At 35.3% G+C, this 13,934-nt stretch overlaps 1 protein-coding gene across 4 annotated transcripts in view; it reads right to left on the minus strand.

The window, feature by feature from the left end:
- LOC136843291 (transmembrane protein 185B) overlaps positions 1-13,934 on the minus strand; it is a 32,720-nt gene that overhangs the window by 8,556 nt on the left and 10,230 nt on the right. For all 4 annotated transcript variants that reach the window (XM_067111491.1, XM_067111494.1, XM_067111493.1 and 1 more), the window contains 4 exons: positions 9,526-9,733; positions 8,886-8,969; positions 4,147-4,323; positions 727-850 (listed from right to left, as the gene is read on the minus strand). In XM_067111491.1, the coding sequence (XP_066967592.1) occupies positions 727-850; positions 4,147-4,323; positions 8,886-8,969; positions 9,526-9,733 (593 nt within the window). The remainder of the gene's footprint in view (positions 1-726; positions 851-4,146; positions 4,324-8,885; positions 8,970-9,525; positions 9,734-13,934) is intronic.

The raw sequence follows: 13,934 nt of genomic DNA on the forward strand, positions 1-13,934 counted from the left end.
CCCCATGTAGCTGCCAACTCTCAACATGCAACAGTGAAAGAAAAGAAGCAATCTATAACCCTATATGAGACAAACTAACTGGCTGTTAATGATGTTACAGTCAGAAATTTCTCCAAAATGCATGTCTCTCCACAACAGCAAGATAACTAATATGTATGCAATCCTTTGATAAAAAAGTATGGCTCTATCAAGAAAAGAGGATATTCTCATAGTGCTGTCAGCATTTTCTAAGATCTAAGTGTATTAGACCGATAGGGAGGAGCTTGTTGCACTTAGATTCACTTATTACAATTAGTAAAGACCTAAAACTCCTTTGGGAAGCATTCAAAGATTTCTGTCCCCAAAGGTGGGTTTTGCTTAGATGCTTTCTAGCATCTCAGCCTCCAGTCTGGTGTGAGACTTAATAAACAAAAATGGAGAGAGATAATGACAATAAATCATTTTGGTATTCTCTATTGATAGAGAGCCTTGCAAGGTCACTACCAGTCTCAATAAATCATGCCTGGACATGTGCAATAAAGGCCTGTGTAATGATCATTGGTTTGGAAAAGGGAAAATTATAACCATTAAATCCTGCTTGGGTAATCAAGTTGGCATGAGCACCAAGAACAAGAACAATAATCCTCAAAGGAACCATTCAAATTCTGGGGACATGGTCTTCCTGGGATGACATTTCTAAAAAGGTTAAAACAGTTTCCACTAATATGGAATAACAAAGTTACTTACACTGGTTTGCTCTCTTTGTGCTAAATGACATAATGATGAGTGTCATATAAGAAATGTACAGTGGAGAAGCCACTGATGTGTAGGTTGCAGTAGTGTTCCCATTCATCTTGCTGGTCAACGTGATCTAAAAGGTAAAAATTTCACTATGAGAAATCCAGTTAATTTAAATTACAGCAAATTCAACACATTGAGTCCCTCTTAGTAATAAAATATATGGAAACCTTCTACTAAATGCTGTAACCAGATACAGTACAGTCTAAATAATACACAATTAGAAACACTACCAAGATTCAGGGCCTGTACCCTTTTGCAAAGTCATTATCACAATAATTATATCCTACAAAAAGTTCATTTTTACAATACAATAAGGCCTTGCTGCTCGGGAACTTGGGATTTTCTTCAGTATCAAAGGATTATTACAAAATAAGCATAATAAATTTATATATTGCTCTTCTATGTTTGTAACTTCCAAGAATTTTTGCTCCAAATCATTTAAACTACATTTCATCTCAATGATTACTCCTATAATTATATTTTAAAATATTTCAACTGTAAGTGGTGGCAGTTCAGGCAGAAAGTAAGTGAACTTTAACTTCTACCATCTTACCACATAATGGGAAAAGCTAACATAAAAATGTTTATGATGATGACGCTAGTGAGAGAGAGAGACAGGAAAACATACACAGTACACTAACCTATCCACATAAAGATACATCTTAATATTTGTATAATTGCCTGTGCATATATTGATAAAATGGTTACTATATTAAAAGTTCCCATGTGGATATATTATACTGTATATATATTGTGAAAGCCCAATATAGTGTTGGTACAATGAAGTCAAGGAAAGATTAAGAAGCAAGAAACACAGGGTAATGTCTACATATAATATGCATAAAGCAAGAGTAGGCACACTAGTCTATTTCTTTTTCGTATATTGAAAATATTTGGAATTTTTACAAACAAAATTAATTTTTTTTATACAAACTGAACACTTATAAATAGCCCATATTTATTTTTTTTATGCCCAGGCACATCAATTCCACTTTAAAAAATACTAAGTATACCTTTTCCTATACAAATGCACATGCAAGGGTCAGATACTTAGGTTAACTCAAACTCACAGCTTCAGTCCTTCATGTTGTCTGATTCATGAAATCTGAAAAAAGCAGGCCTCAGAGAAGGGACAAAATTAATGTTGCTCCAACAAATTTTCATTTGCTTCACATCATATTTCTTACTAACAGCCCAAACAGTGATTTAAGAAGACAAGATAGAGCTGCTGATGACCTCTGATATTTGATCATTATAACCCATGCTTTTCTATTTTTTTTCTTTTTAAATCTTCATCTGAAAAGCCCTTATGGAGAGGCAATAACCTATAAACCCAAGAAAAACCTAGGGAAACAAGCTGGCAGAGAGAGACAAGTTATAGGAAATGGTAATAAACAATAAAATTTGAGGAAATAGAGAATAAAACTGATACACCTGAATTCAGGAGACACCAGCAGAAAGCAGAAATGAATTTGTTCCTCACTTAAACATCTGGATATCAAAAGACTCCACAACTGCACTGGGCAAATTATTCCACATTTTAGTTGTAGCCAAATAAAACTACTAACTGATTAGTATTAAATCTGACACTAGAATATGACACTGTTTGCAGCAGCAGCAGCCTGCCCTGTTTTGTGAGTAAAAACAGCTAGGTCAGGTAGAGTGCTGAGGATGTTTGTCATTGTAGTGCACTTTATGCAACAAATCATAAACTCTCTCTGCATCCATGCCACAAGTCAACATTAAGAGTTGGCACAATAAACTTGACTTATGACTTAACTGTATCCCAGTTTGACATGAGAATCAGCACCCAAAGACCATACTGGAGAACAGTACTCCAAACAAGAAAGAAGAAAATTAAGACATTAAGATATACAGTAATAGCTTCATCACAACATATTTGAAAACATTTACGAAACAGACCAACTTTTTGAAAAACACAGGAGGCAATATTATGTATATGCTACTTAAAGCCAGTTTCTTACCAGGAGTTCCACATAAAAAATCTTAAGAGTCACTGACCCTTAAAACCACACCATTTACATGTAATCAGGATGGAAAGGCAAGTGTGCTGGATCAACTATCATACTTTGAATTTTAGAAAGGTTAACTTTCAAGCCCAAAAGCCCACACCACTCACAAATGCATGCCAGATCTCTATTCAAGGATTCTGCAATCACAGGCCTAAGGCAAGGAGAAGGAACAACAGCTGGAAGAGCAGCATCACTGGCATTGCAATCAACTTGTTCTGCAAACTCTTTCACATGTCACTAATATACTGTAGATAATAAATAGCAAAGGTCCAAGAACACTATCTTAAGAAACACCTGTAAAAACATTACTAAGGCTACTATACCAGCCAAACAATGCTGACCCTTTGTGTTCTGCCTATTAAAAATTCACTTAAAATATTTATGTATTATTATTATTATTATTATTATTATTATTATTATTATATTAGCAAACTTGCAACCCACATTGGAAATGCTGAATTCTACAACCCCAAGGGCTCCAATAATCAAAGAAGCCCAGACACAGAAAAGGAAAAAAAATTAAAATTAACTATAATGACAACTAACAGAGAAACAAACCAGATAAAATCAAGTCAACATGTCAAGGAAGGTCATTACACACTTTGGTCAAATAGAATAAAAGTTTCCAAAAAACTGAATGGTAAAAAGCCTCACAACAGAAAAGGCAAGGCTGCTCAATCAAATTCATATATAGAATCACAAGGTGGATAGCATAGTCTATGATAATTTACTATAATGTAAAGGATGATAAGATTTTTGAGAAATTTTATAAAACACACAAGAAGTTCAATGAACAATGGTGTCAGATGTTAACCTTAAGAAGTGGAATAAATCTAATACTACTCTAGTTTTTTCTAACGATATATGAAGCTGAAGACCAAACAGGAAATCTATTTAAAAAGAGACTGAACAAGAGGAATAACATTTACTCAGGATAGACATGTTCTAAATCCTTCATCATTTCCTGATCACTGATTATTACAGTTTGCCACAATGTGCATTTAGAGTATTTGATCTCATTTCCATACCATATGATCACAAGTAAGTCTAGATATTAATCAATCTTATCAATTACTCTTAACTGGAATATGTGTCTGGGCACTGGAAGACCAAAAATCTTCATACTATCCACCAAATAATACATATGTCGTTAGCTGCTTTGTTACCAAGCTATTACAAATGCCATAAAACTTCTCAGGTGACTTTATAAGCTTAAAAAAGTAAATTAATAAATTCTACAAATTACGCACAGTAACTCTTTTGTAGCATATGCATTTCTATTTTGGCAACTAGTATTTTCAAGGTAAAATGAAGACATTAAGAATAAACTTACTAAGAATATAAGTAATGGTGCAACAAGGCAAGTGTAACCAATAGCAGAGTTCATGGAAGTTCTTCGACGGTCATGGTTCACATCTGGCATTCGCAAAAGTAGACCAGCAAAGACTATTGAGTACAGCACAGCTACTATGGACACACACATTAATATCCAAGCAGGCACAAAAACAATCTGCAAAAAAGTCATATACTTTACCTTAAGGCACAAAAACTCTAAAACCAAAATAATGTATAAGCAATCAACAATGCTACTTTCACCATTTTTTTTTCTGTAACCAACTTTAAGTTTTGGCTTATCCACTTATTTCTACCAATAAAAAAAATTTCATACATTCCTAAATATCATATATGTTGCTTAACTTCTACTTCTGTCTGTATTTAACAAATACTTAGTAGAAAAAAAATCACAAGCAAACACACATGTTAAAAGATATGTCGACCATCATAAGGTGGTTCTAGGGGCCCAAGGGTTATTTCTCATATATTATGGTTTTATTTAATTTCATTTAGCATACTCTGAGCAGATGAGGGGTGAAGATATCAGTCGTGGTATAACCTCAAACAGCCAATTTTTGTAAAGAATATTTTTTATAGGTCAAATTAAAGATGATGTGTCCCCAAGACTGGTAAAATTAGAGGTGTTGGTGGAATTAATGAAAGGATAATTGAATCTCGGCTATATATTTAATAAACTCTCTTCATCAATAATTGACTAGAATGTCACAAGTAGTAAAAACTGTTTTCTTTCATTAGCCTAAGAGGATATTTCCAATTTTTTCAACACACAAATACAGTACTTTTCTAAAAAGATTTTCTGATAATTCATTATATTTTCTTGTCATTTTGACATTTATGTTTTCAATAAAAATGCAATTTCCTCCATATTGTAAATAATGAAAACCACTCCTTAAAGATCTACAAATAGTATATATAAAAATAATCAACTGTAATATTGTTGTAAATAAAGAAAAAACACAACCATGAGAAAACTTGAGCTTACTTTGAAATGCCAGGCATGGAAAGCATTTTGCATTGGATGGCACACAAGTGAATATTTTTGGGGAAAACTGTAATGAATGATCATGTTTCTCCCTTATATACACAGGATTTCAGCCAACAACGAGCATTTTGCCAAAAATGACATTATTGTGCATCCTTCAAAATTCATGGATGAGTTGATTTCACTGATGAAATTTCAATTACTATCATCAAATTTGCGGATTCTGAGTCGCCCCAAAATATCAAATAAAACCACATACAGTCATCATAATGCAAAAGTAATGAGCTAAGGTTAAACAAAAAGTCACCAGAAATTAGTGCTCCTGACAGAGCAGTGAAATTAGTGTTGTTGACATGTAGAGGATGCACTTATTAAGGGGTTCAAGCTCTGACATAAATGAGTGTGTCAACATTTTTGGGGAAATGGTTTATCAAGTAGTCCATCAAACCTTGTTTGGAAGCAATAACAGACAACAGACCATGTAACCCTGTCAACGCTTTTATTGTCACCTTATGAACACCATTGATCATTGATATTAAGTCCCACCCTTGAGCTCTGTTTAAATTACAGTAACCATGAAGGACAGAGTTGCCAGATTACAACTGATTTTAGATGCCTAATGGCAAGAAAACACACTAGGGTGAGAGCAGTTTTTTCTTGAGCGCTAGCCTCATGAGTGTGAAATTTGGTTTGTATCAATTTTTTTTTTTTTAATTATCCATAGAATTAGAGACATGGCCATACATGACTAGATTAGAATTATTTGTCATCATAATTTCTGCAGTATGCTCCAAAAGGTTTAAACATTGATGACCTTCCACACCACACCTAGCACTTTTCTATGTCCACACTGTCTTGAGATCTAAATCTCTTTTCCAGCATCTGAACACCACATCTCTTCACTGTATCTTTATTCATAATATGATTTCCCAGCAGCACACTAGTTATGAATCTTAGCTACCTATGGTTACACTTTTCCAAAATATCCTCTATTTTCTTTGTTAGTACCCATGTTTCTGGAGTATAACCTAGTATAGGTTTCAAGCTTAGGTCATAGGTCTTTGTTTAGTCTATTAATGGGATATAAATGATTTAGTCACCATTAGTCAAGCAAATTTTTTACACTTCATCCTTGCTACTGCTATTCTTATTCTTACTGCCCTCTCAATACCTGCTTCACTCTGCAGTGGGTCCACAAGGTAAAAAGAGTTGTTCTACATATGTGACCTGCCCTTCTAACAGAGCATTGCTCTCCACTTTCTAGTCAACATACTGACAGGTATTCCAAAATACCAAAAACACCCACAGTAAAAAATCTTGTAACTAGCCAGGAGATATCTACCAAGCAGATAGTTTTCACTATATTTTTCATTTCACCCAACTGAAATAAGATAAAAGAAAATAAACAGATGAAATGAATTAATTGCTTTATGCAATCAGAGGAAAATCAATTAACCCTTAAACGCCGAGCCTCTATTTACGAAAAAGCCTGCCATATGCGCGTTCGGGAGTTAGCGCCGAAGCGGAAAAAAAGTTTTTTTAAAAAATCATAGCACGCTTAGTTTTTAAGATTAAGAGCTAATTTTTGGCTCCTTTTTTTGGCATTGCCTAAAGTTTAGTATGCAACCATCAGAAATGAAAAAATATATCACTATCATATATAAATATTGAAATATATGACAGCGCAAAAAAAAATTTCATATATAATCGTATACAAATCGCGCTGTGAGCAAAACGGTTAAAGCTAATGAGTTATTTTTTTATTTGTATTGGAAACTAAATTGCGATGATTTTGGTGTATAACAAATTGTAAAACGATCAAAGCAACACAGAGAAAATATTATCACAAATTGATGCATGAATTCGTAACGTGCGGACGTAAAAAAAAGTTTTTTTCAAAACTTCACAATAAATCAAAATATTGTGCTAGAGACTTCTCTTTTGTTGCAAAATGAAGGTAATTGATTGAATATTACTAGACTGTAAGTGGTTTAGCTTACAATTGCAGTTTTTGACCATTTCAGTCGAGTTAAAGTTGACCAAAGGTCGAATTTTTTCTATTTATCGTGATTTATATGAAAATATTTCAAAACTGATAAAAGCTACAACCATGCGTTATTTTTCGTTGTATTCTACATGAAATTGCGCACATTTTCATATATAAAACTTTATGTAACGACTAATATAAAACGGTGCAAACATTACGACAAAGTGACAAAAGAATTTCTGAGATGTTCGGCCAAGTTACCGCGCGGAGGTAAGGAAAAAGTTTTTTTTCAAAAATTCACCATAAATCGTAATATTGTGCTAGAGATTTCCAATTTGTTACAAAATGAAGGTAAATGATTGAATATTACTAGAATGTAAGAGTTTTAGCTTACAATTGCGTTTTTCGACCATTTCGGTCGAGTCAGAGATGACCAAAGGTTGAAATTTTGGCACATCGTGATTTATATAAAGACAGTTCAAAACTGATAGAAGATACAACCATGAGTTATTTTTAGTTGTATTCTACATGAAATTGCGCACATTTTCATATATAAAACTTTATGTAACGACTAATATAAAACGGTGCAAACATTACGACAAAGTGACGAAAGAATCTCCGAGATGTTCTGCCGAGTTAAAGCGCGCGGACGTAAGGAAAAAGTTTTTTTCAAAAATTTACCATAAATCGAAATATTGTGCTAGAGACTTCCAATTTGTTGCAACATGAAGGTAAATGATTGAATATTACTAGAATGTAAGAGTTTTAGCTTACAATTGCGTTTTTCGACCATTTCGGTCGAGTCAAAGTTGACCGAAGGTTGAAATTTGGCACTTATCGTGATTTATATAAAAATATTTCCAAACTGATAAAAGCTACAACCATGGGTTGTTTTTAGTTGTATTTTACATGAAATTGCGCACATTTTCATATATAAAACTTTATGTAACGGCTAATATAAAACGGTGCAAAAATTACGACAAAATGACAAAAGAATTTCTGAAAATTTCGGCCGAGTTGCCACGCGGAGGTATAGGAAAAAGTTTTTTCAAAAATTCACCATAAATCGAAATATTATGCTAGAGACTTCCAATTTATTGCAAAATAAAGGTAAATGATTGAATATTACTAGAATGTAAGAGTTTTAGCTTACAGTTGCATTTTTTTTTTTTTTGACCATTTCGGTCGAGTCAATGTTGACCGAAGGTTGAAATTTTCTGTAGTCGACAGACAATTTTAGTCGACTTACGATACGTCCAGTCGGCATTTAAGGATTAACATAGTTAAGGAGAATTCAGTGAGCAGAATACATCATCACAGACAAAAAAACTGCTAAGGAATCAGGATCTGTTATAACAAACAAGTGTCTGAGGGTGCTGAATGTAGACTAATTACAGTATAAACAATTGGGTTTGTAGTGAAACAAATTCAAATTCTTATCTTTCATCTTGATTTGTTACCAACAAATGTTAAAATCAGCTTGCTGGGAGAAAGTCTTTGAAACAAACATGGTGACATACGGAACCCGGCAAAAATAAAGCTCCTCCAAGTCAGAGCATTCCCAACTTATCTACCAACTACTCAACTCATTTCACCTTAACTTTACAATTTAACTGACATTAAGGTTTTAGTAAAAGTAGTGTCTGTCATGCGAATAAACATACTTCAATTACATGGATATTCATAAAATTACTGTACCTTCAGTTATCTGTAACCTAAAACTGCATCAAAATTAAGAATATATTACCTCCCAAGGCCATTTGATGTATTCATCCAGTCTCAGTGCAATGAAGATGAACTGAAGCAGATTCACCGAACAAAATAGCTCTAGCTGTAAGAATAGATCAGGATGTATCAAACTTTAAAAACAACTTTAACATTTTTTGTGACACTTCAAACTACTACCATTCCTCCATAATTTTTCAATTTATTTCATCATTTCTTACACAGCTGACTTAAGCTTGTCCAAATGACAGCATGTCTTAATTGTTTTTGTGTCTGTTAGGCATGAACTTTTATTGTCAGTAAAAATAATGACAAATGAAAAAATTAATTTTTCTTTCCACAACCCAGTAATATTGTGTGAATGCTAAAACAATAGTTTTGTACTGTATTAATTTCATACATGGACTATAATTAATTTATAGGTGATATAGCCATCTGAGTGTTTTAATCTTTGTGAAAGGGGCAAAAAATTAAAAGGATACAGAGTACATCTTATGGCTAAAATTTATGAACATATCACTTCCCAAAATTTCTGGTGCAAATATCCTAGCCATATTCCAATGATAAAGATTTTCACCCTGAAACCCAGCTGCTTCCCTTATCAAATCAAGTCTCCTTCATGTTCAGATGTTAATGACAATGTATTGAGAAAAATAACGTACCTCAAATGATCTATCATGTTTCACTGCCCAAATACAGGCTGCAATAGAAATGATGGAGATGAGAATCAAGGGTGAAAACACAGACACCCAAGCATGACGATGGTTTTGAAGATTGTCCGCTACAAGAACCTCGAACATAAGAAGGAAAAGATGGAGTCCCAAGGAAATCAACAATGCTCGATACTGTACATAAGACTGTCCTTCCAGTCTGGTGGGAGAAAAAAAATAAAAATCATATAAAAAATATAGTGAAGTATCCACCCAACCTGATACAACATTTACAGATATAAATCTTAATGCTACGATCTTTACTATACCCTATATTACAATTACCAGAAAGAACACAAACAAAACAATTTTTATTACCAGACTTTAAATAGTGCTGTACTACCATCACAGTTCTATAAGCTTATTTTCATTAGATTTACCACCATAATGAACACTTTATACTGACTTTTCCCTTTGAAGTGCTAAACATTACCAAAGCTCTCTCCACTCTCTTCTTCCACTGCTCTTTCTGTCTGAATTTCTCTCAAGTCTAGGTCTTTATCTATCTCCCTTTTCCTTGATTTTCTGGGCCTTTTTACAAGTCTTCATACTGCTTCACCCATATCCACTGGTTTTCTCACCAGTTGTTCTTCATTCTGTCATATGGTCCAAACCTTTTCAATCTGTCTTCTTCCACCGCTTGATAAGATCTCTCCACCAATTCCTCATTTCTAATGCAGTCTTTCCACTCTGATCATGGTTTAACAGTCCACACTCACACCGTCAAAATTGCTTCCATTTTCATTATCAGAAGTCATGGTTTTTGCTGCAGAGTAGCACAGACATTATGGTCCATTGGAAGTCTTTGCCCTCTCTAATAATGAGACATTTTTATTCACCAATAGTCTGGCCACCTCTCCCCATTTAATCCATGTTGCAGCTAGTCTCCTTCTTACAGCTCTCTCAACTCCCGCTCCACAGTCCAATGTGTTCCTAAGTTAACAGAAATGCTTTTTCTCTTTTAAGACCTGGCCCCCTATCAGTACAGGGTTCTCTCATCTCTCCTCTCTTCCCCATTTGCTCTTCAAATTAGTGAGACATATTAAAATAAATTACAAGGTAATGGCAAGATGCATATTCTCTTCAACTACAAAAAGTTTAACTCATCACTAGTATAATTTTACTTATCAAATAAAAGTATATATAGCAAAAACAATACAAATGTTAAATTTGTGGCAATATATCTATAAAATACAACTGATATCATGACTTCTTTACAAACCTTAAGTCTGCTAATTTAAAAAAAACATGAAACATTTTACAAGCAAACAACTTACTATAAAAATAAAAGAAATACCATTTAACTTGAATACTCTTTGCATTAAATCATAAGCATAAGGTTTTCACAAATAAAATTATTCTTTGATACAATTCCATCAGCTTAATTATTCTAATCCTAGTCAGCTGCTTCCATACACACTAGCACAAGACAACAGCCATCCAAAAAGTGGGGTGAGGAGATAGGCAATTTCAGCTAGGTAAATTGATGGGTGTATACTAAGAATTAATTTTACTTGTAAAAATCCATTTTTTATCCCCAAAACAGCTGGGATGCTGGAAATTCACATACATCATCTTTGGATATTGTAGCAACCAGGAGGGGACAAAACTTCCAAGTCTTAACTGGATAAGATAGAAACTTTACCAGCCTTTTATTAAATGGAATACTGCTAGGGAGAGCATAATACAGTATAATCAATGTCTTGCCACGGCCAGACAGGGGAGTAAAGACTCATCGAGTTTCAGATTTCTCAACATCAGGGCACTTGGCAATTACGACAGTGAAAAGAGGGAGTCAGAGTGGTTGGACAGCAAGACAAGTAAAGAAAATGGAGTACAATACATGGAAACGGATGTAAACTAAAAGGCTACAATACAAAAGGAAAACTCAATGATGACAATGCTAAGAGTGAAAAACAAAATCACAATGGTGAACAGAAGATGAAAAGCAGTACCAATAAGTAATAAATTCTCAAAAAAAATTCAAAATGTCTGGGGATCTCAGAAGGGCTATAAATATACCCCCCACACATAAAAGAATACTCTGACTACTGCTAGAGATCATGAGGATGTGTCTGCATGTGCACTTTCAGCTAACCACCATTTTGTTTGCAACGTGATGGAAGTGCCTGAGATGATTCCATAGAACACAAAATTGTAATGCTGTTGTCCTTGTCAATGAAATCCTAACTGAGTTCTTGAAACCCTATTTTTCAGTTCAGAACACCATTACTAAAATTATAAAACTATATTTTTGTAAGTAGCTGATAAAATTAACGTCATCGAAGAAATGAAGTTTTCATAATAAAACTAATATTGTAATACTTACCTGAACATCTGAATTAGCCCTGGTCACCTACCAGCACGAACTACATCTCCATAGCTTTTACCCACTAAGTGGGTAATTACTGTCAGCGTTACCAACGCTTACTGGAAAATCTTGTCAAATGAGTTACCTGAAGTATCGTTGGCAATGCTGCTGCAAGTCCCGGCCAAGTGAGGCCAAGATCCCCAATTGCATTATTCACTTATCAAATTGAAGTGGGGAGGAGGGTGGGAATCATTCAGGTGTTCAGGTAAGCATTACAATATTAGTTTTATTATGAAAACTTCATATTGCAATACACTCCCTGAACACCTGAATTAGCCCGATTAACAAAATTTGAAGGAGATGGGATCAATCTAATTCAGCCCGACCTGCCAACAGGGAAAGCAGGTAACTCATTATTCGCTCACTCTGTATAAATGAATGTATCCTCAGCTGGTTATCCCACTCGGCAGGTGAGGATGACTGTAGAGAGAGTACCCCTGACGTCAGTCTCATGTCTAGGTACTGAGTCGAGCTACCTCTCATGTGGTATTCAAACCTTCTCATGGACAGAGAGTAGCAAAAAACCAACCTACTATGTGGCTAATCACAGCCTCCCATGAGTAGCAGAGAATGATAAACCTCCCATGTGGCTAATCAAAGTACTCTCATGTATGGAGGGGTACAATGAACCTCCCATGTGGCTAATCAAAGCACTCATGTATGGAGGGGTATGATGACCCTCCCATGTGGCTAATCAAAGCACTCTCATGTATGGAGGGGTACCATGAGCCTCCCATGTAGCTATTGTAGCCTCTCATGTATGGAGGAGAGGGTGTGCAAGATCTTCGAGTTCTTTGCCGCCCATTGCCGCTGATGTCTTAGCAGAAGAGGTTGAAGAAACCAAACCTGTCTACTGGATCTGCCTAACTTCACAGTACTAACGCCAAACTTGATACTCTCACTATGAATCCCGACCAACAGAGAATCCTAAGTTCCTTAGACTACATTCATTACCTAAAGTTCCTCCCCGCCCTTGACATTACTAAATAATTATAAGATCGAGTTGGTCGCCATAAAGGGACCCAGCGAGTAACTCTTCTCCGAAGAAAACTGAATGTCTCTGAGGTAGAAAGTCATGAAAACTGACACCGACTTCCAAGTGGCCGCCTGTAAGAACCTCTGCACTAAGAGAGTACCCCCTCAGCTAAATGAATGCACCCTCGATAATAGAGTTAGCCACTACACACGGACTAAGAGAATAACTCTCATGTAAGGAGGAGAACGACGAATCTCCCAAGTAGCTATTCAGAGCCTATCCTGTATGGAGGGAATGGGGTAGTGTGCCGAGCCGTTGACCCTCTGCCCTGCAGGTTGCCGGCAACCGACGAGCGAAGAAGTATCTCAGCGCTGACGAAAGAGCCTAGGCTAGCCTACGAGAGCACCCCCTTGGACTCTCATAGGGAAACTATCATAGACTAGGATACTTAAAAAGTAAGTTCCTGTGATTATACTATCACTGTACTTAAGATTCTAAAGCCTAATAGGAATTCCTCTATCTGGTTAACCTAATAACCACCGCACTACGCGAATACCACCTTAGCTAAATGAGCGCACCCTAGATAATAAACTTCGCTGTTACACATGGACTAAGAGAATAACAAGAGCCTTTGCACTAAGAGAATACCTCAGCTATGTGAACACACCCTAGATAGGAGACTTCGCCGTTATACATGCCGCGGCGAATTGAACGTCTCTTAAGTAAAGGAGGAAAACACTGAGATGGACTCCCAAGTAAACTGCCTCCAGAATAGAAGACACTGAACAATTCCTTAGAAAGGAAGATGAAGTGGACATACTCCGAATACTGTGCGGTAATGAAAAAAAACTGTTAAATGCTAAATATAATGTAAAGTCAAAATTAAATTGTATTCAAGGGCATAAAGCTTGCACCACATGAGAGTCATGTAGTGTGCCCACAACTGTGTTTGTGGAGTGAGCGCTTATGAACCAGGAACCCTCTCTCCGAAAGTAACTAATCGCATTCTTTGAC

The sequence above is a fragment of the Macrobrachium rosenbergii genome, chromosome 11 (genome assembly GCF_040412425.1).
Source record: "Macrobrachium rosenbergii isolate ZJJX-2024 chromosome 11, ASM4041242v1, whole genome shotgun sequence".
Taxonomy (NCBI): Eukaryota; Metazoa; Arthropoda; class Malacostraca; order Decapoda; family Palaemonidae; genus Macrobrachium; species Macrobrachium rosenbergii.